At 32.7% G+C, this 27,662-nt stretch overlaps 6 protein-coding genes across 7 annotated transcripts in view; 3 read left to right on the top strand and 3 right to left on the bottom strand.

Moving 5' to 3' along the window:
* The window catches only part of LOC139488755 (uncharacterized), a 76,555-nt gene that overhangs the window by 26,667 nt on the left and 22,226 nt on the right, over positions 1–27,662 (top strand). The gene's annotated exons all lie outside the window — the stretch shown is intronic.
* Positions 4,288–6,859, top strand: LOC139488738 (uncharacterized). 2 transcript variants are annotated; one of them, XM_071274576.1, is made up of 4 exons: positions 4,288–4,611; positions 4,794–4,883; positions 5,079–5,151; positions 5,672–6,859. In XM_071274576.1, exons 1-4 carry the CDS (start codon positions 4,288–4,290, stop codon positions 5,836–5,838), a joined length of 654 nt encoding a protein of 217 aa, XP_071130677.1. In that variant the 3' UTR covers positions 5,839–6,859. The 2 variants fall into 2 exon arrangements, with proteins under 2 accessions (XP_071130677.1, XP_071130670.1); XM_071274569.1 differs by having other exon boundaries at positions 5,457–6,859.
* On the top strand, positions 8,189–10,421 carry LOC139488752 (ABC transporter F family member 4-like). Its single transcript, XM_071274590.1, has 4 exons — positions 8,189–8,419; positions 9,062–9,199; positions 9,404–9,585; positions 10,275–10,421. The coding sequence occupies exons 1-3, from the start codon at positions 8,189–8,191 to the stop codon at positions 9,572–9,574; spliced, it is 540 nt and encodes a 179-aa protein (XP_071130691.1). The 3' UTR covers positions 9,575–9,585; positions 10,275–10,421.
* On the bottom strand, positions 11,499–15,302 carry LOC139482553 (uncharacterized). Its single transcript, XM_071266485.1, has one exon. It carries the CDS (start codon positions 15,300–15,302, stop codon positions 11,499–11,501), a length of 3,804 nt encoding a protein of 1,267 aa, XP_071122586.1.
* On the bottom strand, positions 17,404–18,726 carry LOC139482460 (uncharacterized protein F54H12.2-like). Its single transcript, XM_071266394.1, has one exon. The coding sequence runs from the start codon at positions 18,724–18,726 to the stop codon at positions 17,404–17,406; it is 1,323 nt and encodes a 440-aa protein (XP_071122495.1).
* Positions 19,611–20,765, bottom strand: LOC139482385 (uncharacterized). Its single transcript, XM_071266295.1, has one exon. The coding sequence runs from the start codon at positions 20,763–20,765 to the stop codon at positions 19,611–19,613; it is 1,155 nt and encodes a 384-aa protein (XP_071122396.1).

Here is a 27,662-nt window from a genome sequence, read left to right as displayed (position 1 = left end):
AAAAATATTCCCTGTGGAAGAACCCGCTCCCCCCCCCTTTTTTTCGTCCTCTCCGATTTTAACTCTCAAATTAAGCTTTCCAATCTAATTAAAATTAAAACCTTGCTTTCTAACCGATCTATCCTTGTACTGGACCGGCAACTTTCTTCATTTAATAAGAAAATATACAGTTGCGTTATAAAACATGCATGTTGTCTGCCTGGAGTCCCCGCCCGAAAAGAAAGAAATAGCCTAACTCCAAGATACAATATTCCTGCATCACGTGATTTTTGCCACGTGGAGCTTACATTAGAATGAATACCGAATATGGAAAGTGAAACTACAATTCAAAACATAAAGTCCAAAGGCACATGGATGAAAAAGATTTTTTTTTTGGCAAAGGGTGCCGGGGTAATCTTCTCTGTGTTCATAATATACATGAAATATTTGCCACTGCCCCTTGTCTGCTCTATAAATTCTTACCCTGAGTTTTCTATCTGTTACTGACGACACAGCCTTCTAGCGATAAAATAATATGTTTGAAAGAACTATGCACTCGGCTACCTTGTTTTCTTCAAATCGTTTTTAAAACGTCTTGGTTTCTTCAACTTGAATAATAGAAAACAAAACTATATATCAAACGAAAACTGGATAAAGTGAGAAACAAGTTTCTTTCGTTAGTAAAAATTACTACTTCACTGCTTATTTCAGAGTTCGAACCCTACACGTGGTAGCTTGGTTCGACTCCAATCTGAAGTGACTAGGATTGACAGTTTCCCTGCCGAAGGTCAGTGGTTCTCTCCGGGCGTCTCAGCTTTCTACACTCAAAAACAGCTGGGCGCCATGAAATAGCAAATAATGCTAAAAGTGGCATTAAAGACCAACAATGAATACACCAATCATTGTACATCAGATCAAAGTTTTGTTCAAACACGAATCTATTTATTTGAAATTGAACTTGACAATAGCATTTTTTCCCGCATCGTATAACGATGAATCCGGATAACACTGTAATATGTGCTGCTGGACATGAAAAAGCTTAACCTTTAATAATTTTAAATAATAGAAAGATTACTAGATGAATTTTAAAGCAGAACTATTCAAAATTAATGTCCGATGTTTAAGGGGAAACCAATAATTAAAAAGAAGATATTTAAGATTTTTAAGATTTCCAAAGATAAGGGAACATAAAAGGGTACTGTCATTAAAGGTTGGTGTGTCATTCATATCACATATGTGGCAACCTTTTGTTTAAGTTTTATTATAACAAATTAAACTTTTCAAAGTTATTCAAGTTCCATTCCTAACTTAAAGTCGACCCCTTATAATGTAGAATATCTATTTTAAATAGAAAAGGGTGTTTTCTATGTCAAAAGATTGCAAAATTTTTGAGAATGAATAGAGCTGTCCCTATTCGAATGCAGCATTCGTTAACTTAGTAGACATGTCTTTGATAAGCAATATTTTGAACCACTGACAGGGTCTTTAACGATCCAATGCGCAAAAATGACAAAATTAAAGACAGAGTATTGTCCCTGCTAACCTGAAGAGTGTAGGTTTCAGCTCGAGAGTTCCCAGTGAAGACATTTTTTTTTTTTTTTTTTCAGTTAAAAAAAATTGAGGTACAAAAAATCAGATCATTTCGTCTTTTTCTATTTAGTTCTTTGAGTCGCTTTTTTGCTTTTCTTTACCTTAGTATGCATGACATGAAACTTTAAATTCATGTTCTAAAACAATATTTACGTGTGCATTGTGCTTCAATATGAAAATATGGGATAGACGTCAATGATACAGCCACCTAGTGACAGAAACAACCAAAAGACATCCATGCGCTCGGTTTGACGGTAAACCAGATATATGCGAGATAGCCCCACGGGAGAAAGGAAGAAATAACCTTCACAATTTGCCTTACAATTGTTTTTCCCTTTCTTTTTTTTTAAATAAATAATTAAAAAAAACTTTTTAATGTAGAGTTCCTAAGATAAAAATATTCCCTGTGGAAGAACCCGCTCCCACCCCCCCCCCTTTTTTTCGTCCTCTCCGATTTTAACTCTCAAATTAAGCTTTCCAATCTAATTAAAATTAAAACCTTGCTTTCTAACCGATCTATCCTTGTACTGGACCGGCAACTTTCTTCATTTAATAAGAAAATATACAGTTGCGTTATAAAACATGCATGTTGTCTGCCTGGAGTCCCCGCCCGAAAAGAAAGAAATAGCCTAACTCCAAGATACAATATTCCTGCATCACGTGATTTTTGCCACGTGGAGCTTACATTAGAATGAATACCGAATATGGAAAGTGAAACTACAATTCAAAACATAAAGTCCAAAGGCACATGGATGAAAAAGATTTTTTTTTTTGGCAAAGGGTGCCGGGGTAATCTTCTCTGTGTTCATAATATACATGAAATATTTGCCACTGCCCCTTGTCTGCTCTATAAATTCTTAACCTGAGTTTTCTATCTGTTACTGACGACACAGCCTTCTAGCGATAAAATAATATGTTTGAAAGAACTATGCACTCGGCTACCTTGTTTTCTTCAAATCGTTTTTTAAAACGTCTTGGTTTCTTCAACTTGAATAATAGAAAACAAAACTATATATCAAACGAAAACTGGATAAAGTGAGAAACAAGTTTCTTTCGTTAGTAAAAATTACTACTTCACTGCTTATTTCAGAGTTCGAACCCTACACGTGGTAGCTTGGTTCGACTCCAATCTGAAGTGACTAGGATTGACAGTTTCCCTGCCGAAGGTCAGTGGTTCTCTCCGGGCGTCTCAGCTTTCTACACTCAAAAACAGCTGGGCGCCATGAAATAGCAAATAATGCTAAAAGTGGCATTAAAGACCAACAATGAATACACCAATCATTGTACATCAGATCAAAGTTTTGTTCAAACACGAATCTATTTATTTGAAATTGAACTTGACAATAGCATTTTTTCCCGCATCGTATAACGATGAATCCGGATAACACTGTAATATGTGCTGCTGGACATGAAAAAGCTTAACCTTTAATAATTTTAAATAATAGAAAGATTACTAGATGAATTTTAAAGCAGAACTATTCAAAATTAATGTCCGATGTTTAAGGGGAAACCAATAATTAAAAAGAAGATATTTAAGATTTTGAAGATTTCCAAAGATAAGGGAACATAAAAGGGTACTGTCATTAAAGGTTGGTGTGTCCATCATATCACATATGTGGCAACCTTTTGTTTAAGTTTTATTATAACAAATTAAACTTTTCAAAGTTATTCAAGTTCCATTCCTAACTTAAAGTCGACACCTTATAATGTAGAATATCTATTTTAAATAGAAAAGGGTGTTTTCTATGTCAAAAGATTGCAAAATTTTTGAGAATGAATAGAGCTGTCCCTATTCGAATGCAGCATTCGTTAACTTAGTAGACATGTCTTTGATAAGCAATATTTTGAACCACTGACAGGGTCTTTAACGATCCAATGCGCAAAAATGACAAAATTAAAGACAGAGTATTGTCCCTGCTAACCTGAAGAGTGTAGGTTTCAGCTCGAGAGTTCCCAGTGAAGACATTTTTTTTTTTTTTTTTCAGTTAAAAAAAATTGAGGTACAGAAAATCAGATCATTTCGTCTTTTTCTATTTAGTTCTTTGAGTCGCTTTTTTGCTTTTCTTTACCTTAGTATGCAAGTAGTATATATTGTGTGGCAGCAGCAAATATTTTTGCCACGTTGACAAAAATTTGTTCCCGCTAGCAAAATTGTATAATATATTTGTTGAATAATATCAAAATATTGGATTTTAAAATTTGTAGAAATATAAAAGACTGTTTTGATTTTTTTCACACGTTGCATTTTGCAGACGTCAAGAAAATTACATAATATAACTGTTGTATAATATTAAATGAAAATTTTGTTTTTTCACTTATAAAAGAATGTTTTGATTTATTTTCCATCGCATTTAACATATAGACAATTTAAATTGTTAATATTTTGGATAAAGAAGTTAAAAGTAAAACTGAAAAAATAGAAGATTAAATGACTTCGCGTTGAGAGAAGAAATTTTATAAAACTTTTAAGTTTCATTTGTAACAAAAATGAATAAGAATTGAAAATATATTAATTAACCCTAACCCTAGCATATATTGTAAAAACTATTATTATTATTTATTAAAACAATCCATACTCAAACATTAATTAAACCTTATCCATCTACCACTCTTATCCCAACCATATATCACGGAATTAATTACCCCTAATTTATTCCCTAATTAGACTATTGTTTTTATTTCTCATCCGGGTATTTAATTCCTCAAAATATTTGCAAAATGTCACCCATCAACACCATGTTTATATTCATCATCATTTGTTTCACAATGTCAGCTGTTTCATGCTCGCATGAATTGAGAGATGTATGCACAGTGGAGGGGGATACTCTCCATTGCAGATGGACTGGAGCAGGGCTCTACAACACCAGAATCCGACTAGATGTAAAGAAAGTCGTATTCGAAAGATTTTTTGTTGCCGGACAATTGGACCTTGCAAATAATAGAGACCTGCATTCAATTGAGATCAAACAAGGAAATTCTAAATGCAGCAATGTTTTAGCAGCACCAGAAACAATAACAATTGTTAATGGTATACATTGTGATGTAAGTATATAGGAAATTAGAAAAGAATAACAGAATAATAAGAGCTTTAAAGTAATCACGTAGTATTGTCTCTATATGTAAAGTGACTAGAAACAACCTAAACTATGAGCAGATCTTATATATTATTTATTAATTTTATTGTGTAAAACATTTCTTACATTATGTATATTTTTTTTTTACAGAATGGAGTCATAGCTTCTACAACAACAACAGCAGCAACAAGAGTAACACCAGGATCCACATTGTCAATCGGCACCACTGATAAACAACTGGTAAGCATTTATCTGATATTTTTTTAATTAAAACGTCCGTTTTGTTTTCTATTTTTATTAGGAAATACATGTACATGAACGAGTCAATTTGTATTCTCTATAGTATAGTGCTTAAAAACAAATTAAAATGTGAAGGATAAGATTTTTTAATATCAACATTTTCATGAAATACATGATTTTATTTCTTTATTTCAGAAGTCAACACCACATGCACAGGAGGAAGACAAGGGTCTAGATAATATTAAGATCATTCTTATAATGATTTTTGGTAAGTATCTAAATTTAATTTATTTATTTGATTGACAAACAATATAAAAATAAAATAAATAAATAAAATAAAAATATATACATGTTCTAATAAAAACACTTATTTATAAATAAGAAAAAGATGCGGTATGAGTGCCAATGTATTATAGATCAAAGTATGACCTTCAACACAGAGCAAAAGCTCACACCAAACAGTAAGCTATAAAGACAATTCAAACAGAAAAACCAATGGTCTAATCTATTTATATATATCAATATATTTTATAATTTTTAAAGTAAGTGACATATTCAAATTTATCTTTACAGCATCTCTAGCATGTGTTATGCTCTTGTCGCTGATGTTATTTTGCATCTGCAAAAAGAAGAGAACTGCAAAAACCAATTTCCGCCAACACCAATTCTCCTTCAATGTCGATGCAGATTCACTATCCGAAATAGAAATTGCAGATTTTGTTAATACACCAAAAAAAAACTGTTTAAGTTAATATCTATCTCTGTATTTACTACTTTTTAATTTGTAGAATATATCCTCATCGCAATTTATGAAAGGCTTCAAGAAATTATAAATTATTTTTTTCCACCACGTGAAAATAACAGACGAGTAGCCCCAGCACAACAACAACCACCAAGAATATTGAGAAGATCAAACAGGATATCTATTCGGCCACAGAGACTAACCTATGATTAATTTTCTAAACTTTTAAATTTTATGAAATTTTTTAAATTTTTTTTCTAAATTTTATATTTTTTTTATTTTTTTTTTTTCTAAATTTTATAATCTTTTTTCTAAATTTTATAAACTTATTTATACACTGTTATCTAAATTTTAATAATCACTGATGAGGATGTATTCTACAAATCTACTTATATTATGAAAAATTATATCACCAAAACTTTTCAATTTTCTTTCATTTGATTTATTTGGATTAGTTACACTTTATTTTAATTAAAGAAAAGATTTTGATTATACTCGCATTTCTCTACTCTCATTTTATTATATTGTAAATAGTAGTATACATGTAGTTTGTTTTTATAAATTCACCTTAGTTTATATGTTTCATGCTCATTCAAACCATAAATTTCATTATAAATCTATTCTTTTCATTAAATAATCTACTTTCTCTGGTATTAAAGTTCATTATTAATCTATTCCTTTCATTAAATTATTCTTTTTAGTTTTCCATTTACATATGTTTAGTTTTGTAATAGAAATAAATTAAATTAAAAAACAAATATGATTGGTATTATTGTATATATGTAAATAATATATATATGTATATAATGTTTGGAGAACTTTTTGTTTTTATGTTTACTTTATCATCATTTTCATCTTTGGAATTTTTTCATATGAGAATTTACAGCATCCAAATTTAATTACAACATATTATCGCATATTTTATCATATTGTGTTTGCTTAAACTTTTTTTCTTTTGTTTTTATTACTTTTTATAGTGCTATATGATTAAGTTAAACCTAGAGATAAATATATAAAAATTCTTGATTTGTAACCGCTGTCATGGTGCTTTCTATAACATGTTTTATGTGAAAAAAAATGGTGCATTACAAATGATGTAAGTTTTTTATAACCAAATTTCATTTGATAGTTCTCTTGTTTATATTATTTACAATTGTTATATAAATAGTGCAGAAAACTTGATTTGTTTTGAAACTTACTATGTTGTTTCATGGAATAAAGTATTTGTATTTGATATGTGTTAATAAATTAGACTTTTCTTAAACTTTTCCCACTGCATTGCTACCCCAATCAATGTGGATGATTACCAGTTGACACCATTTGTATATCATCTAGAAATTTGCAAACAAAAACTTTGCTTAATTAATTTTTATCTACTTTAAATTTATTAATTATAAAAGAAATATGGTTTAATTGCTGATGAGACAACTCTTCAAAGAGGTCAAACCACAAGCTTCAATCTCAAATCTTGTCAAGAAAATGAAATATTTACACAGGAAAAAAGAAGCTAGCTGAAAAAAAAGTCATGAACAAAACAAGATTCACCATTTACAATGATCCAAAGAAAAGAAAAGAGCATATCTAGAAATTTGCAAAACAAAAACTTTGCTTAAAACATTTTTATCAACTATTAATTATAAAAGATGGTAATCCACAAGCTTCAATCTCAAATCTTATCAAATGAAATATTTACACATGGGAAAAATTAGCTAGCTGCAAAAAAGTCATGAGCAAAACAATTAACTACGATCCAAAGAAAAGAAAAGAAAAAAGTAGCATGTAGGGGGAAAAATAGAGAGAGAGAGAAAAAGGAGATATGATCCACCATTGAAAATATGATCCAAAGAAAAGATGATCCAAAGAAAAGAAAAAAGTCGCTTATGTTCTAACGAAGGAAAAAATAGAGAGAGAGAAAAAGGAGATAGGATTCACCATTGAAACTATGATCCAAAGAAAAGAAAAAAGGTGTTTTAACGATGAAAAAAATTAGAGCGAGAGAGAGAGAGAAAAAAAAAGGAGATAGTAATGAGATGTAAAAATAATCGTCAAAATCCAACTCGATTTACCATTGAAAATATGATCCAAAGAAAAGAAAAGAAAATAGGTTTTGTTTTAATGAAGGAAAAATTATATATAGAGAGAAAAAATAGTAATGAGATGTAAAAAATAACCATCAAAATCCGGTTCGAACAAATCTATAATATATAATTGATCTTAAATAAAAACAATCAAAATTTATTGAGTAATGATCACTTTTCAAATTTGAAAGGTGATAAACACTTTATATTTAAACTGATGAACTAAGATTTAATGTAAACAGAAGGTGTATTATCCAAATACTGCCGCAATATTGGAGATCAATCTGACATGAAAAATCGCGATCGGGACAGATCTACACTGAAATTACATATGAATTAATAAAATGGTGTAACATGGATAATGGAAGGTTGGCGAGCCTTTAGGAGTAAATAAGTGTTGGAAACTATTATTCATAATTTAATGAAACGGAAGCTTTATTCCTTTATTAACGCGGTACACTCAATTCTATCATAAAGCGATAAAAATGATGAACCAGGTTGAGTACATGAGGGGATTTGGTGGAGAAGTAGAGCGGGCTGAGTTGAATTTTGGAAGAAAGAAGAACATTGCGGTTACACCGTACAAGGGATATGTTTATATCCACATAGGCAGTTTAACAAGTAGCAGAAGCATAACTCTTGGGACTGATGAGTTTAAAGAGCTATGCAATCTGAAGCCAGTTCTTTTAAAAGCTGAGGCAGAAATAAAAAAACAGGTTAGTGATTTCTAATATTTAGCAGTAAATATTTACATGAACATATAGCTAAATTATTATCGTTCAGCAGCAAATAGTTGAGCGTGATATATATTTTATTCTCTAAGAAATAGGAGCGATCTACAAAATTATTTTAAAGTAAGATATTGCGAGTGTTTAATAAAAGCACCAGCTGCAGATGTTTCACCTTATATGTTTTTTCGTAAATTTCACTACTGCTAGTAAGTACACATAATTTTCAAAGTTATTGAAAGCGAGTAAAAACTATATGATAAACGTTCTAATTATCCTTCAACAGCAAATAATTGAACATAAATATATACTTTATAGGTTTAATATACAACAAACGTTTTAGTTAAAAGTAAGTTATTGATAGAGAGTATTTACAAGCGGCTTGCGTTCAGCTGCAGATATTTCACTTGTTTCTGGGTTGATTTCACCACTGTTAGTATTAATTTTCAAAGTTATTGATAGCAAGTAAAAAATGTTTTGATAAACGTTCAGTTGCAGATATTTCAACATTTTTGTTTCTAGGTAAATTTCTCAACCGCTAATAAATACGAATTTCTTTCCCACAGCAAACGTTGATTTATATGATTTCTTACACGTTCAATTGTTTTTATTATATATTAATTTTTTTAGCTGCAAAAACCTAGCAGGAAAAAGAAGGTTATAGTTGTTGAAGAGGAAGAAGAAGAAGAAGAAGAAGAAGAAGAAGAAGAAGAAGAAGAAGAAGAAGTAGAAGAAGAAGAAGTAAAAAAAGTTACTTTGAAAAGAAAGGTAAAACAACTTTTGTTTTTTTTTTTCTATGTAAATCAAAATAAGTAGTTATAATTTTCAAGTTTATGAATTTAAAGTAATTATCCAATTAAATGTACCATAAAAAGAAAAAAAAAAAAAAAAAAAAAAAAAAAAAAATTGAAAACATTGAAATAACTTTAAAATTTTAAGATGATTTTCTATATTATGATATTCTTATTTTAGAGAAAGGTGATTGCTATCAGCGATAGCGATGAGGAGGCGGGAGTGTCAGAGTCGGACGTCAGAAAGGTGATTGTTGCAGCAGAATCTGGCCCGTTCAAGGGGCTAAAGAAGAAAAAGAAAACAGCTGGAGCTGGATTCATACTTTCTGAAGCAGTTGAAGATGGCGAGTGAAGATAACACCAGTAAGTGATCAAATTTTTATTCTGTTTCTAATATGTTCTTATATACAATAGTTAGGATAGAAATCATTTATAACTTAGCAACATTTTTCCAATCAAAGATTGATTTATCAATATGTGAAATACTCGCTTTAAGATAAAACCATTGCCTTTGATTTAAAGCGATCTCATTTCTAAGAGGATCATTTCTCAATAATACAAACAGTTCACTATTCAATATACATGTATTTACAAAAATATCTTCAGATAAAGCAAAAGTGTCCATTTTATTACAAAATAAATCGTTTCCGCTACTGTTTCGTTTAACATCATCAGATATGAATGGAGGATCATTTTCACTGTTTAATGGCCCATTTATTAATATAACTGCTAGAGTTATCGAACAGAATAACAATCCGACAATTTTCATCTTTGCACCAAGCCAGTGCAGTTGTGGAAACTGGTCACTGATTTCAGCTGTATCCATATTGATAAAATTGTAATCATGCTCATCTGTCATTTTAAGTGAATATTCTTCCACATTTGCACTACTCAATTCATCCTTTTCATTTATTTTAGAAATCTCCATTATGAAATCCAATTTCTTAATACAGGTGTCGCACTTTGTTCATTTGTTTTCATGCATGTATCTGTAGATTTATGATGTGAAAACTATTTTACTAGAGTTTATGTATCTTATTTATTTCTTTTAGCCAATCAGAACAGAAAAAGGACAATGGGAGAAGAAGTAGAAAAAAAGACACTGAGTGAAAAACGAAAGCGGTCAGCTCCACCTTCATTAAGAACTTTATCTGTTGCATGTATTTATAATAAATTAACAACAAAATGTGATATTCAAATGAGAGATTTTTTTTGTAAAATTCCCTCACCAATTTTAATTATTTTTATGGATTATGCAGACTTTCAATTTGTTTTAAATCCTGGATTTGCCGAATTAGATGTGTTTAATGCTGCCGAGGAAATTTTTGATCAAAGATATCAATTAAATAAAATGATAAGGGAATGCAGCCATTTCACATCTGAAGAGATATTCATTCATTTAAAGAACGTCCCAGGGTCTGTTTTAAATTCACTCGGACTTTCGTTCAATAGGGAGAACTTTTCCGATATTTTAAGGAAAATATTAAACATGCGATTTTCACGTGTTTAATTTACCAAAGAATATGTCTCATATATTTTAATCTAAAATTTAAGAAATTTATTTGTAATATTTTCATCGTGTTTGAAGGTCTTTTTCCCCATTGCACAATGTATTTCACTGGTGCGTTTGAAGGTGTAATTCCCCATTTTCATAATTGTGTTTAATTTACCAAAGAATATGTCTCTTATATTTTAATCTAAAATTTATTTGTAATATTTTCATCGTGTTTGAAGGTGTTATTCCCCATTGTCCAATGTATTTCACTGGTGTGTTTTGAAGGTGTTATTCCCCATTTGAAGGTGTTATTCCCCATTGACATAATGTTTGAAGGTGTTATTCCCCATTGTTCTAATGTTTGAAGGTGCTATTCCCCATTGTTCTAATGTTCGAAGGTGTTATTTCACATTGTCCTATGTTTGAAGGTGTTATTCCCCATTGTCCTATTGCCTTAATGTTTGAAGGTGTTATTCCCCATTGTCCTATTGTCATTATGTTTGAAGTTTGTTTGAAGGTCCATTTGGGTTTTAAAGTTATGTATTTTCATTGGGGTTTTTAAGTTAAAGTCGCCATTTTACCATGCTACTCCCCATTGCCCTATGTATTTCACTTCCCCAGGTTGATAGCAAACGGATAAAACTTAAATATGTTGATATATTTTATTATAAAATCATATATTTATTTACATGAAATAAAATATTATATAATTATTGTACAGTGTGTTTTCTTTTTCTTGAATTTATTACGGATATGGATTTTTTTTCAATTTACAATTGTATTAATGTTTTTCTTTTAATTTTCTATGAAAATATGCTAGCGAATGCACATTATCATCCAGCAAGTGTCTCTTGTCATCATATGGTGATAGTCCACTTTTCACAACCTTCACCATGTGAATCTGATGGTTGAAACTTCTCAAAGTGTACATATGCGAGAGTAGTGGAGAACAATTGAACAAGGTGTTTTTATATTGTTCGAATCTAACATTTCGGGTTTTAATACCCTTTGCTACTACAGTTTCCTTGTCGTCTGCGGTGATAAAACTATACATTTTTGCTCTTAGTCCGATATATTCCACCATTTGAATGGACTTGCATTCATCTTTGAATAAACCAATAATCGATTTCCTGTCTTTGGTGTAAAGAGGGTGATCAGCTGGATAATTTGAAAAGTCATATAGCTCACTGTTTAACGACATGTCTCTATATATGTCATCAGTTCTCACATGCATAATGAAACTGTCAGTATCTGTGTAACATAATGTTACATTCTCCTTGTATAGTTTTTTCATGTGGTTGTAGTAGTAATCAACCATGTGCGCCTTTGACAGATCGAGAATCATTTGTCCTAGGTAAATTGGTTTGTTGAAGAAAATTTTTGTTTTGGTTTGTAGCACGCCGCACAAGTGGTCGTTGAATATCTTAAAGCTTTTAAATGATGATTTTGCAGTAAGTTTTTGAAACTTATCCCACCTATGACAGAGAGAGAAGTTGATATGTTTCCGCAACGATTCCATTGATTTACCGAAAATAGCATTGTTGCCATTTTTAAAAAGTTTTTGCTCGAAATTGCTAGTAGCCTTTTTCCTCATTTCGGTATTGAAGTCAATATACTGTTTCAACCATGGACGCTGTTCAAATGAAACTATATTGTGAATCTTCTTCAAAACCAAACCTAGTTTGAGGTATAACTTTAGATTCACATAGTGCAAGATGTAATGCTTTTTATCTTTCAAAGTAGCTAGCAATTTGGTGCTCGGTTGGTATTCTTTCCCATCATCATTTGCTTGCTCATACAGATGACGTGAATGAGGTGAAAGCATTTCATTTGTTATCACTCCTTTTTCAACTGCAAGAGGAAAATCATTGTGAAGATCGTGTAAGTTATCTGGGTAATCCAAATCGCATTCAATGACATATCCGATGTCAGCGTTATTGGATACATTTAAGACATTGAAATCGTTTATTTCCTCTTCTGACAACCACTGGAATTTCCCCACAGCTAATGGCATGCTCATGCTTAAACCGTATAAATTGTTCGCATCTACATACATCAAGTATGAAGTTGGTAAAGCTGGATCATAATTGCTCAAGTAGGGATTGTTTGCTTTTGCATGTCTGCAGCTCACCATTGTTAAACCTCCTCGTATACTCTGCTCAAAGAAGAGCCACATTGTAGGATCTGTCAATAGCTCAAGTCTCACACCAGTCATTTTCAATGCAGATTGCCAGGAAAGCCCTGGAAGAGTGTAATAATTTGCAGGGTCGAGGGAATAGTTCGTTATCCACTTCTTCCTGAAAGTTTCAAATACATCAGCTAATAATAGAACGTCAGTTTTTAGATAAAGATCGTGATATTCGCCTATATTCTTAATATTCATTTGATTCCATACCCGTTGCGCATGTTCATACTCGGTTTGACTAATTGTTTTCTCTGATAAATTGCTGTAGAATTTGTCTATAGAGGGTAATTCAGTTTCATTGAACCTTGCTGCATTGTCAATGTATTCGTAAGGATATGTTCCTTTTTTCAACAAAAGAGCAATCCGCTTATCATCATCAAATTCTTTTGTAAAATGTTTAAATGTTTCTTTCGGATTCTCCTTAGACATTGACGATACCAATTCCTCTAGTGAACAATTCAAAAACTGGTATGAATCGATAAAGCGCAGATTGGATAGGTTGAAACTGATGTACTTTTCTGCATTCGTGGCTATGCAACCAATTTCTTCACTCTTGAAAATACCTATCGAGGAACAGATTAAATGTGCATCAAACTGTTTCAGGTTATGAAATATAACTGGCACGAATGTGTGTTCTTTAAAATTAAGATTGCAATCTCTGCATGAAGCGCCACGAAATTTACCTGAAACATGTGCATGGTCTCGAACGCGGATAGTGGAATCTGTAAATTCTTCCATGCAAATGTGGCAATGTGTACTTGATTGAAAATCTTCCTCATCTTCAACAGTCATGCACAAGGGTTCAGGATTGTTCAAAATAGCCTTTATACGTTTATTTTCGTCAAGAAGACTATGAAGGAAGTGTTCACTAACATTTTCACCTCTATATATTTTAGGTGGTTGAGTGTATCTGTCATCGATGCAAACAACTTGATAACCGTACCCGCATGGTATCAACTTTGTTAATTTCGTTGTGCTGGTTCGATTATCTTCTGGCTCTTCAGTAACCATAGGTTCGCAAAATGTTTCCATGTCAGCATAAATAACAAATGATGTTTGTAACTGTTTGGCGTGATCTTGAAATGTTAGTATATCGTCTACCCCCTTGGTGGGATATGTCACATGTTGAGCTTCAAATTTTGAGCAGTATTTTATATGTTTCTCTAAAGTATGTTCACTGGTGAAACCTGATAAACAGAATCTGCAATACTTATGACTGCGTCCCAAGCATTTTGTTCGATATAAAAGTCTATTGAGATCTGTAATCAAACACCAGTGACTTTTATTCCCACTTTTCAAATACAATAAGTCAACTTCATGATGAGCTTCTCTTAGACCTGTTACATGGAGGGGGAAAAATTCACCCTCTTCAAATCCTAACACCATTACTGAAATGTTATTCTGCCTTTCAAATTTACTCACAAATGATGGTGCAACGGGCAATTGTATACCTTCCATGTTCAATTCATGTTCATATGGGATGTAGTGATGCACTTTAGAAGGGTCACCTGAACACGTAGGATGTATGGATGCTATAATAGCATATACAAAACATTTTTCATCTAAGTTTCTTATGTTGAGTAACGCTCTGGTTGCAGCAAGAGTTCTTGGTAGGGGTATATACGATCCACCGCCTAAAGGTTTATATTTAGCTGTATTAATCTCAATGTGTTTAATATGATCTAATGACCAACCGCTCCCATTTCGTATATACTCATCAAAACTTTTGAATATTTTTTGATATGTCACATTAATATCATGTTCATCATCTATATTTGCTCTATCAACTAGATTCGATGTCTTCGAGATAAAATGTGCATTATTCTTTAAATCATTACCACCTTCACCTCCATTCGGCTTGATCATTTGCACAAGACAATTCATATACCACTTAATATGACCGAGTTCATCACACATCTCTTGTAAATGAGTTTTTACCTCATGCTTAATTCCAGATAAAAATGCTAGAAGATCATACTTTTCCCCATTATCCTCATTCGGATAAATGAAACGAGCTCGTGCTATTCCCAAGAGAGCAGACTTATCCACACTTTTATGTTTGATTGTAGTATGTGAATTTGAATCAGTGTTTCCTGAACCAGTCTGATAAGTTGTATGATCGATGTTGCTATGTTTAAACAAATTTTCCGCTGAATCAAAATGTCTATCACATTGTCGACATGGAAATGTACAACTGTTTCTCTGGTGTCTCTTCAGTTTGGAAGGGTGATCAAACAGAAGTTTACAATAATAACATGAATAGACCTTAACCGTAAGATTTGATCTGTTGTCATTATCAACACTCAATCGATCATTTAACTCTCGCAACTGCTGTTGATATTGAGGGTTACTGTCAGGATAAAGACGCAATAAATCCTCGCAGAAATGATCATCAGCCATGACAATTGTGATATCAATAGCACTTTCAACGTTTTATATATACTACGCGATCGTGGACTAGAACTAATAGGCGAACATATGTTATCTAAATATTTATTTTATTAATTAAATTTAAAGGTACACAGTGTAAATATACAAATAGACAATATATTATATACATATATAAATATAGACAAATTTAAAGAAAAATACAAGTGATTGATTGAAGTCTCCAATAGTTTTAAATAATCCACTTCTTCATTACAAATGAAATGATAACCATTTACTCTTTAATCTTTTGCGATTTTGCGATTTTTCCACATTTCTTAAGAATTTTTCAGGAGACATCTTGATAGCTTTACCCTCTGCTGCACCATCATATTCATCAACATCCATCCTATTTTCCTCTTGATTGTCTGATTTTGATCGATCTACAGTTTCTTTTAAATTTTTCAATTCTGTTTTTTGCAAAACCTGACCACTACCATGTTGTTTGGTTACATCTTCTTCTAGGTTTATTTCTGTTTTTATACTGTCACTATCTTTACCATCATATTCCTTTTCTTTTTCTTTCACATTAACAATTTCACATTGGTTGGACATATTCATCAATCTTTCATATTTCTCCTTGGGTAATAGTATTAACTCCCGAGTCATAGTATTTGAAAAAAGATGATATCAATGTTGGAATAATAACAATTATCTTCAGTAAACGTTTTCTCCTCAACTGAGGTGTTATATTATTAACTACCACAGCACGAATGAACTTTGCAAAAGTTGAAAGATTCCTTTTAACCCTCTCAGACAATGGTATGACGCTTTTTAGACAGTTGAATACTATTTCTACTAATAGTTGTAATTGTCTGTGGTCCGTGCTTTTTATGATTTGAGCAGATTGTTCAGGTGTAGTGTTCGCCAATAATTTAAGGAAGCTTCTACTTGATTCTTTTAAAATCATTTTGGTTGATAAACAATCGTGTCCTCCCCCGGAAAAGGATTTGCGCGCAACTGATATTTAGGGTTTGAACCTGGTGCTATATCCACTATCAAGCAATTGTATGGTCTGCTAATTGCACGTTGGTAAACGTCCATGAAAAAGCGAACTTGACCTGGAAACATTTGTCGAGCTAAAGATTGTATTTGCAGTGAATCTCTACCATTTTTGAAAAGAAAAAAGACGTGAGAATTCAAACTGATTGATCGCATAACCTTCCCCTTCTGATATAAATTTTGTAGTATAAAAATAATTGATGTTAAGGTGTGATGACTTAAAACGCAATAAATCTTCTGCATCAGTTTACAGTCCACTACTTCATCCATTTTATCATCAATGATCCATAATGTGTGTATATCCTTATCAACAAGAAAATCACTTTCATCAGGCAGTTCCAGTTGAAATGAAATGTTGGAGACAGTTTTTTTCAATTCATCGAAGACATCTTGCCATATGCTGTAACAGTAGTATATCTTCTGAGGTGGTATTGTAAACATTTCCTGAGCGTTCTCTAATAATCTTTTAATGTATGTAGTTTTTCCTGAACCCGTTGGACCGACACATATTGAAGTCATGGGTGTTTGAAATTTCACCAAACTCATGATGATCACCTCTTGCTCGAATGATGATTGTTACCATGTGTCTCATCATTTTAAACACTTTTTCATATGCAGTGTGAATAGGTTTTACCAATCACATTGAAAACAAAGATGTCGTTTGCTTGATGATTATCACTGAAAAAATCGTGAATGTTAGTTAGATCATACTCTCTACATAAGAGTGATAAGATGAAAATGCAATATTGACCGCATACTGATGAATTCTCACTCTGTAATCGTTTTTGATTTATTTCCAGAGATATCGCATTGTGTTCAAAGAATTTTAAGAAGTGACGTGAATAATAATCGGGAGAGTGTGCGAAGCTGTCGAAAAATATCCCTCTTCGTTCCTCATTTATGAAAAAGGCGATCCAGTGTGCACCATTCTCAAAATGATTTTCAGTGTTACAAATAAATCCCATGGGTCGATTTCTCACTATCTTAGGTATCTGATCTGCTGCAAATATACCAACAATTTTATCCTTCATTAGTTCATCACAATTAATCATACACTCCAATTGCATAGTGTTCATTCTTGAATTATGATGTCTCGAGTTTGAGTTATTTCAAAATATCCACTAAATTCACTATAAATGATTATAGTTGTTGGTTCAGTGAGGGGAGAATCAAATGTGCATTCCAAATTGACACGTTCATTCCTTTTCAATGTTAAATAATCTAAACCTTCAAAAATTGGTTCCAGTTGAAAGGCATACAAGGCATATCCTTCAGAAAAACTGTCTCTGTTTAATCCATTACCACAGTCTTGCAGAGTTTTCCCAGCAACCTCAAATAGATTGCGAAATGCAACAATGGATGATTCTCCACTTGACGAGTCAAATTTTACTCTGACAGGATTCCCGGAAACTGGCACTCCCTCAACTTTAAGATTTATTTCACTTAGGTGGCAATGTTTGAATGTCCACGGACATAGTGAGTAGTCACCTGCTATGTTTTGACTCCCCGTAAAGGCTATCAATACCTTATTGGGTCTATTATTCTGGAATATGTTGTTGAAGTTAAAACTTATTTGACCAGCTGGAAGTGAAATTGTGCGAACATCATTTTGCACAATGGGATATTTAGCGTTTACTGTCCTGAGTATAGAATCGTGGCCATATACAATGCCGGGGTGAACGTGGATCTTTGCTATTGATAGATACATATCTTCAATCTCAAGGTAATAATCAGCATCTTCATCAACCGACATTAGATAAAATTCTGGTCTCGATCTGTAGAATTTCACAGTAACTCCTACTTGATTTAATATGTAACGATTCATTGAAAACAGGGGATGGAAAATGTTTCCTTCAAGATCAACAGTTTTACCATTTTTTATGTATGCTGTTCTTCTGTAGAGCCCAAGATTTGATCCTGTGTTACAATCTGCATCATCCAATGTTCCTTGATGATCGTCTATCCATAATTGACTTGAGAGCTGCGATTCTTTAGCTTCTTTCCCATATTTCAATAAAGTTTGCATATAAGCTTTGTAAGGGTAAAATCCTGTTGAAGATGTGACAATTTTATTTTGAATTAAAACATCTATTTGATTAAATAATGCATGCAAAACATAGTTCACAGGCCCGCAATTAACGTCACTGCTATCTGCTATGGTTCCATCTCCTCTTTTAAGTCTTAGACGTACATGCATTGTTGATTTACTTAAGTCTAGATACTCTGTTCCACCAGATATGTGAAACTCTATTGGCGATGTCTTTGTAAAAGTTGCAGCTGGTCGAATATGTTCATATGTGATTCTTGTGACTGCAGTTTGATGACCTGGTAGATTGAATAAAGACAACTGACTTGGTTGCAGCTCATGAAATGTTTCAGGATTTATTTTAGCCATTTTGAATTTTACTGGAAAATATCCTTTTCAATTAGCTGATTCTTTAATCTTTTTTTCACACTCTGTACACTTCCTTTCTTACTGTTTGTTTTATTTTTCCTTCCTCCTTTCTTTGTCTTTTTCGTTTTCTTCTGCTCCCCTCTATGGCTTTTTCTATTACTGTTTTGTAACTTCCCACGTTTGCGTTTTATCTTTTTCACAGCTCGACTAATTTCCGACTTAGCATTTTCCACCTGCTGCTGTGCATGTGTTACAAGTTTAATGGGTGATTGCGCATGTGGTTTACTTTGTGGTAATGTGATTGGTTCCATGAAGCTAGCTGCTGAATTAGTGAGGGAACCACCACTCTGGATAGTTCTTCTGTATGAATTATTAAGATATGAATTGTGATGTTTGTCATTCGCTAGATTTTCATAGTACATTATCCATGTCCTAGGGTCTAGCACATATTGAGAATTGTTCAATTCCATGATTATCATGCAAAGTATGGATACGACCTGAAGTGCAGTGTAATCGACACTGGATTTTTTAAAAATGATGCATGACTCCCTTGCATGTCAGTAATAAAGAATTCAATGTCTCTTATTTCACTTTTCACCACTGGAATGTATGCAAGTTGATCAAAGTGGTAGTATTCAGTTTGAGAGCAGCAACATATTCGCTTCAATAAGGGTTGTTTGTTACCATCGACTATTACATCACCGCATATGTTTGCATATATATATAGATCATTATTTGATGATAATTTAATATCAACTAATGCGACTTTCCATTTTGATTTCATCACTATTGGCGTCTGAAGATATGTACGGAATTTGTGTGGTCTGTTATGTGGGTAAATGTCTAAATTTTTGTTACTGTTAATGACCATGTAAAAGCTCATTTTAAAAGTCAACAATATCTCTCTCAGGAATCCACTGACAAAAACGTTTATCCCAATCCTGGAATTTTACATAACCCTCACGTTGACCATTCCGCCTTCGCCATTTAAGCACTTTCTCAACAAACCACAATGCGTCAGCCTCCTTTTTCACACGCTGCAACTCTGTATAATTGAAATTGCCTACAACTTCCTTGTCCAAAAAATCTTGTACTTTATAAAAGATTTTCCCATGTATTAGAAATCGTCTATATATTTTAAATATTTCGGAGGTCCACTGTTGCTGATAAGCTCTTTGAAACGGTTTCTTCAAATGGCTCAGTCTTACCATGTCATTGATTTTAAAATGAAACTGTTTCCCTCTTTTACGTTGTACTTTTAATGTTTCTTTCTTTTCTCTGATTCGTTTTTCTTTGGGTGGAGTTTTAATATACATATATGCCCACAAATCATATTTGTTTTTCTCATTCACATCTTTTGGAGCTGTATTATTTAAACTTCTATGTGGCGTTGCATTATAACTTGCTACCAAATTTTGTAGAACATTGAGATAGCTATAAGTTCTATGCTTTGTAAAATATCGGAACATCATCCTCCGAAATGTCAAATTGACCCTCTCTGCTATTGACGCTTTACTACTGTCGGAATTTAAATAGACATGATGGTAAATGTCATATTTTTTAAACACACGTTTCAAATCTTTGTTTTTGAATTCAGTTCCCGCATCTGTGGAAACCTTCAAAGGGATTTTACCATGTTTGAAGATTTTTTCAAATGCATCAGCTACTGTCTTCCCAAACTTGTTTTTTAATGGATAAATCCATAAAAACCGTGTGAAAATATCGATAACAACCAACAGGAAACGTGTCTTATTGTTATATTTCTGTATGTTGGATACATCCATAAGGTCAGCATCGTATTGCTCATACGGTTCCGATACAATTATTTTCACTCTTTTAATTCTACGTTTTACAGGTTTTTGTAAATTGTAGTCGTCTATTTTTTCCATCCATTTCCTGATCTTGTATACGCTTGGTACATTTCCATCTCTTGATGTCTTCAACGTTTGATAAATTTTTTCAGCACTTAGGTATGCTCCCCCATTTGCTGTATTGTAATATACATTCCTAAGTTTTTCATCTAAATCATCATTTTCCATTGTTAAAAATAGGTTCCAAATCTATCATTTTTTCAACTTTATCTATTATACGAGATGCTCTGTGCGGTGTTTTCAATATAGTATTTTTCCAATCTGTTGATTGTAAAAATGTAAGTTGATAGTAGACTCTCACATTATCTGGAATATTTGATTGTCTGACTAAATTAACAAAATCGGTGTACACTTTATCTGTTTCTACTTGATAAAAAAAATCCCATGCATTTCCTCCACTTATGTGTTCCACTTGATTTTCCTTCTTCAGAATGTCAAAAACTGACTTTGCATATATTATATCGAATATGTTATCAAGTCTGGCTATATTTTCACATGATTCTATCTCATCCATGTTTTATTAATAATAATAATAATTTATAATGTATGATATTTTTGTTTGGGTTAGGGTTAGGGTTAGGGTTAGGGTTAGGGTTAGGGTTAATTATTATATTTACCAATTAAACTTTTATCAAATTAAAGCTCTCAAATTGTTTTAAATGTTCCTTTTACTACTTCCATATCCAGCATATCAACAATTTAAATGATTGGTAATGCGTTAAATTGTTTAATGAAATGAAAATTTTTTTTAAATGTTCAATTTACTTTTACTACTTCCATATCCAGCATATCAACAATGTTAAATTGATTGGTAATGCATTAAAATTGTTTAATGCAGTGAAAAAAAAAATAAAAACATTCTTTTATATTTTACAAATTAAAAATCAATATTTTGATATTATCCAACAAATATATTATGCAATTTTTGCTGACGGGGGCAAAATTTTTGTCAACGTGGCAAAAATATTTGCTGCTGCCACACAATATATACTACTTATGCATGACATGAAACTTTAAATTCATGTTCTAAAACAATATTTACGTGTGCATTGTGCTTCAATATGAAAATATGGGATAGACGTCAATGATACAGCCACCTACTGACAGAAACAACCAAAAGACATGCATGCGCTCGGTTTGACGGTAAACCAGATATATGCGAGATAGCCCCACGGGAGAAAGGAAGAAAGAACCTTCACAATTTGCCTTACAATTGTTTTTCCCTTTCTTTTTTTTTAAATAAATAATTAAAAAAAACTTTTTAATGTAGAGTTCCTAAGATAAAAATATTCCCTGTGGAAGAACCCGCTCCCCCCCCCCCCCCCCTTTTTTTCGTCCTCTCCGATTTTAACTCTCAAATTAAGCTTTCCAATCTAATTAAAATTAAAACCTTGCTTTCTAACCGATCTATCCTTGTACTGGACCGGCAACTTTCTTCATTTAATAAGAAAATATACAGTTGCGTTATAAAACATGCATGTTGTCTGCCTGGAGTCCCCGCCCGAAAAGAAAGAAATAGCCTAACTCCAAGATACAATATTCCTGCATCACGTGATTTTTGCCACGTGGAGCTTACATTAGAATGAATACCGAATATGGAAAGTGAAACTACAATTCAAAACATAAAGTCCAAAGGCACATGGATGAAAAAGATTTTTTTTTTGGCAAAGGGTGCCGGGGTAATCTTCTCTGTGTTCATAATATACATGAAATATTTGCCACTGCCCCTTGTCTGCTCTATAAATTCTTACCCTGAGTTTTCTATCTGTTACTGACGACACAGCCTTCTAGCGATAAAATAATATGTTTGAAAGAACTATGCACTCGGCTACCTTGTTTTCTTCAAATCGTTTTTAAAACGTCTTGGTTTCTTCAACTTGAATAATAGAAAACAAAACTATATAGCAAACGAAAACTGGATAAAGTGAGAAACAAGTTTCTTTCGTTAGTAAAAATTACTACTTCACTGCTTATTTCAGAGTTCGAACCCTACACGTGGTAGCTTGGTTCGACTCCAATCTGAAGTGACTAGGATTGACAGTTTCCCTGCCGAAGGTCAGTGGTTCTCTCCGGGCGTCTCAGCTTTCTACACTCAAAAACAGCTGGGCGCCATGAAATAGCAAATAATGCTAAAAGTGGCATTAAAGACCAACAATGAATACACCAATCATTGTACATCAGATCAAAGTTTTGTTCAAACACGAATCTATTTATTTGAAATTGAACTTGACAATAGCATTTTTTCCCGCATCGTATAACGATGAATCCGGATAACACTGTAATATGTGCTGCTGGACATGAAAAAGCTTAACCTTTAATAATTTTAAATAATAGAAAGATTACTAGATGAATTTTAAAGCAGAACTATTCAAAATTAATGTCCGATGTTTAAGGGGAAACCAATAATTAAAAAGAAGATATTTAAGATTTTTAAGATTTCCAAAGATAAGGGAACATAAAAGGGTACTGTCATTAAAGGTTGGTGTGTCATTCATATCACATATGTGGCAACCTTTTGTTTAAGTTTTATTATAACAAATTAAACTTTTCAAAGTTATTCAAGTTCCATTCCTAACTTAAAGTCGACACCTTATAATGTAGAATATCTATTTTAAATAGAAAAGGGTGTTTTCTATGTCAAAAGATTGCAAAATTTTTGAGAATGAATAGAGCTGTCCCTATTCGAATGCAGCATTCGTTAACTTAGTAGACATGTCTTTGATAAGCAATATTTTGAACCACTGACAGGGTCTTTAACGATCCAATGCGCAAAAATGACAAAATTAAAGACAGAGTATTGTCCCTACTAACCTGAAGAGTGTAGGTTTCAGCTCGAGAGTTCCCAGTGAAGACATTTTTTTTTTTTTTTTTTCAGTTAAAAAAAATTGAGGTACAGAAAATCAGATCATTTCGTCTTTTTCTATTTAGTTCTTTGAGTCGCTTTTTTGCTTTTCTTTACCTTAGTATGCATGACATGAAACTTTAAATTCATGTTCTAAAACAATATTTACGTGTGCATTGTGCTTCAATATGAAAATATGGGATAGACGTCAATGATACAGCCACCTAGTGACAGAAACAACCAAAAGACATGCATGCGCTCGGTTTGACGATAAACCAGATATATGCGAGATAGCCCCACGGGAGAAAGGAAGAAAGAACCTTCACAATTTGCCTTACAATTGTTTTTCCCTTTCTTTTTTTTTAAATAAATAATTTAAAAAAACTTTTTAATGTAGAGTTCCTAAGATAAAAATATTCCCTGTGGAAGAACCCGCTCACCCCCCCTTTTTTTCGTCCTCTCCGATTTTAACTCTCAAATTAAGCTTTCCAATCTAATTAAAATTAAAACCTTGCTTTCTAACCGATCTATCCTTGTACTGGACCGGCAACTTTCTTCATTTAATAAGAAAATATACAGTTGCGTTATAAAACATGCATGTTGTCTGCCTGGAGTCCCCGCCCGAAAAGAAAGAAATAGCCTAACTCCAAGATACAATATTCCTGCATCACGTGATTTTTGCCACGTGGAGCTTACATTAGAATGAATACCGAATATGGAAAGTGAAACTACAATTCAAAACATAAAGTCCAAAGGCACATGGATGAAAAAGATTTTTTTTTTGGCAAAGGGTGCCGGGGTAATCTTCTCTGTGTTCATAATATACATGAAATATTTGCCACTGCCCCTTGTCTGCTCTATAAATTCTTACCCTGAGTTTTCTATCTGTTACTGACGACACAGCCTTCTAGCGATAAAATAATATGTTTGAAAGAACTATGCACTCGGCTACCTTGTTTTCTTCAAATCGTTTTTAAAACGTCTTGGTTTCTTCAACTTGAATAATAGAAAACAAAACTATATAGCAAACGAAAACTGGATAAAGTGAGAAACAAGTTTCTTTCGTTAGTAAAAATTACTACTTCACTGCTTATTTCAGAGTTCGAACCCTACACGTGGTAGCTTGGTTCGACTCCAATCTGAAGTGACTAGGATTGACAGTTTCCCTGCCGAAGGTCAGTGGTTCTCTCCGGGCGTCTCAGCTTTCTACACTCAAAAACAGCTGGGCGCCATGAAATAGCAAATAATGCTAAAAGTGGCATTAAAGACCAACAATGAATACACCAATCATTGTACATCAGATCAAAGTTTTGTTCAAACACGAATCTATTTATTTGAAATTGAACTTGACAATAGCATTTTTTCCCGCATCGTATAACGATGAATCCGGATAACACTGTAATATGTGCTGCTGGACATGAAAAAGCTTAACCTTTAATAATTTTAAATAATAGAAAGATTACTAGATGAATTTTAAAGCAGAACTATTCAAAATTAATGTCCGATGTTTAAGGGGAAACCAATAATTAAAAAGAAGATATTTAAGATTTTTAAGATTTCCAAAGATAAGGGAACATAAAAGGGTACTGTCATTAAAGGTTGGTGTGTCATTCATATCACATATGTGGCAACCTTTTGTTTAAGTTGTATTATAACAAATTAAACTTTTCAAAGTTATTCAAGTTCCATTCCTAACTTAAAGTCGACACCTTATAATGTAGAATATCTATTTTAAATAGAAAAGGGTGTTTTCTATGTCAAAAGATTGCAAAATTTTTGAGAATGAATAGAGCTGTCCCTATTCGAATGCAGCATTCGTTAACTTAGTAGACATGTCTTTGATAAGCAATATTTTGAACCACTGACAGGGTCTTTAACGATCCAATGCGCAAAAATGACAAAATTAAAGACAGAGTATTGTCCCTGCTAACCTGAAGAGTGTAGGTTTCAGCTCGAGAGTTCCCAGTGAAGACATTTTTTTTTTTTTTTTTCAGTTAAAAAAAATTGAGGTACAGAAAATCAGATCATTTCGTCTTTTTCTATTTAGTTCTTTGAGTCGCTTTTTTGCTTTTCTTTACCTTAGTATGCATGACATGAAACTTTAAATTCATGTTCTAAAACAATATTTACGTGTGCATTGTGCTTCAATATGAAAATATGGGATAGACGTCAATGATACAGCCACCTAGTGACAGAAACAACCAAAAGACATGCATGCGCTCGGTTTGACGGTAAACCAGATATATGCGAGATAGCCCCACGGGAGAAAATAAGAAATAACCTTCACAATTTGCCTTACAATTGTTTTTCCCTTTCTTTTTTTTTAAATAAATAATTAAAAAAAACTTTTTAATGTAGAGTTCCTAAGATAAAAATATTCCCTGTGGAAGAACCCGCTCCCCCCCTTTTTTTCGTCCTCTCCGATTTTAACTCTCAAATTAAGCTTTCCAATCTAATTAAAATTAAAACCTTGCTTTCTAACCGATCTATCCTGGTACTGGACCGGCAACTTTCTTCATTTAATAAGAAAATATACAGTTGCGTTATAAAACATGCATGTTGTCTGCCTGGAGTCCCCGCCCGAAAAGAAAGAAATAGCCTAACTCCAAGATACAATATTCCTGCATCACGTGATTTTTGCCACGTGGAGCTTACATTAGAATGAATACCGAATATGGAAAGTGAAACTACAATTCAAAACATAAAGTCCAAAGGCACATGGATGAAAAAGATTTTTTTTTTTGGCAAAGGGTGCCGGGGTAATCTTCTCTGTGTTCATAATATACATGAAATATTTGCCACTGCCCCTTGTCTGCTCTATAAATTCTTAACCTGAGTTTTCTATCTGTTACTGACGACACAGCCTTCTAGCGATAAAATAATATGTTTGAAAGAACTATGCACTCGGCTACCTTGTTTTCTTCAAATCGTTTTTAAAACGTCTTGGTTTCTTCAACTTGAATAATAGAAAACAAAACTATATATCAAACGAAAACTGGATAAAGTGAGAAACAAGTTTCTTTCGTTAGTAAAAATTACTACTTCACTGCTTATTTCAGAGTTCGAACCCTACACGTGGTAGCTTGGTTCGACTCCAATCTGAAGTGACTAGGATTGACAGTTTCCCTGCCGAAGGTCAGTGGTTCTCTCCGGGCGTCTCAGCTTTCTACACTCAAAAACAGCTGGGCGCCATGAAATAGCAAATAATGCTAAAAGTGGCATTAAAGACCAACAATGAATACACCAATCATTGTACATCAGATCAAAGTTTTGTTCAAACACGAATCTATTTATTTGAAATTGAACTTGACAATAGCATTTTTTCCCGCATCGTATAACGATGAATCCGGATAACACTGTAATATGTGCTGCTGGACATGAAAAAGCTTAACCTTTAATAATTTTAAATAATAAAAAGATTACTAGATGAATTTTAAAGCAGAACTATTCAAAATTAATGTCCGATGTTTAAGGGGAAACCAATAATTAAAAAGAAGATATTTAAGATTTTTAAGATTTCCAAAGATAAGGGAACATAAAAGGGTACTGTCATTAAAGGTTGGTGTGTCCATCATATCACATATGTGGCAACCTTTTGTTTAAGTTTTATTATAACAAATTAAACTTTTCAAAGTTATTCAAGTTCCATTCCTAACTTAAAGTCGACACCTTATAATGTAGAATATCTATTTTAAATAGAAAAGGGTGTTTTCTATGTCAAAAGATTGCAAAATTTTTGAGAATGAATAGAGCTGTCCCTATTCGAATGCAGCATTCGTTAACTTAGTAGACATGTCTTTGATAAGCAATATTTTGAACCACTGACAGGGTCTTTAACGATCCAATGCGCAAAAATGACAAAATTAAAGACAGAGTATTGTCCCTGCTAACCTGAAGAGTGTAGGTTTCAGCTCGAGAGTTCACAGTGAAGACATTTTTTTTTTTTTTTTTCAGTTAAAAAAAATTGAGGTACAGAAAATCAGATCATTTCGTCTTTTTCTATTTAGTTCTTTGAGTCGCTTTTTTGCTTTTCTTTACCTTAGTATGCATGACATGAAACTTTAAATTCATGTTCTAAAACATTTTTTACGTGTGCATTGTGCTTCAATATGAAAATATGGGATAAACGTCAATGTAATCTTACTGCAGACATGTATGTTGAACTTTCCGGTATACAATCAACCCTCACGTCATGCACCCAGAGTATGGTGAATTTTTTGGTG

This window comes from Mytilus edulis, chromosome 1, assembly GCF_963676685.1.
Source record: "Mytilus edulis chromosome 1, xbMytEdul2.2, whole genome shotgun sequence".
NCBI lineage: Eukaryota > Metazoa > Mollusca > Bivalvia > Mytilida > Mytilidae > Mytilus > Mytilus edulis.
This window is presented reverse-complemented; position numbering and strand designations above follow the sequence as displayed.

Excerpts from the sequence above, each read along its gene's own strand:
- LOC139488738 (XM_071274569.1), top strand. The coding sequence starts at position 4,288 with ATGTCACCCATCAACACCATGTTTATATTCATCATCATTTGTTTCACA. Across the intron at positions 4,612-4,793 it reads TTAATGGTATACATTGTGAT|AATGGAGTCATAGCTTCTAC; the intron begins GTAAGTATATAG and ends TTTTTTTTACAG. Across the intron at positions 4,884-5,078 it reads GCACCACTGATAAACAACTG|AAGTCAACACCACATGCACA; the intron begins GTAAGCATTTAT and ends TCTTTATTTCAG.
- LOC139482460 (XM_071266394.1), bottom strand. The coding sequence starts at position 18,726 with ATGGCTAAAATAAATCCTGAAACATTTCATGAGCTGCAACCAAGTCAG.
- LOC139482385 (XM_071266295.1), bottom strand. The coding sequence starts at position 20,765 with ATGGAAAATGATGATTTAGATGAAAAACTTAGGAATGTATATTACAAT.
- LOC139482553 (XM_071266485.1), bottom strand. The coding sequence starts at position 15,302 with ATGGCTGATGATCATTTCTGCGAGGATTTATTGCGTCTTTATCCTGAC.
- LOC139488752 (XM_071274590.1), top strand. The coding sequence starts at position 8,189 with ATGATGAACCAGGTTGAGTACATGAGGGGATTTGGTGGAGAAGTAGAG. Across the intron at positions 8,420-9,061 it reads AGGCAGAAATAAAAAAACAG|CTGCAAAAACCTAGCAGGAA; the intron begins GTTAGTGATTTC and ends TAATTTTTTTAG. Across the intron at positions 9,200-9,403 it reads AAGTTACTTTGAAAAGAAAG|AGAAAGGTGATTGCTATCAG; the intron begins GTAAAACAACTT and ends TTCTTATTTTAG.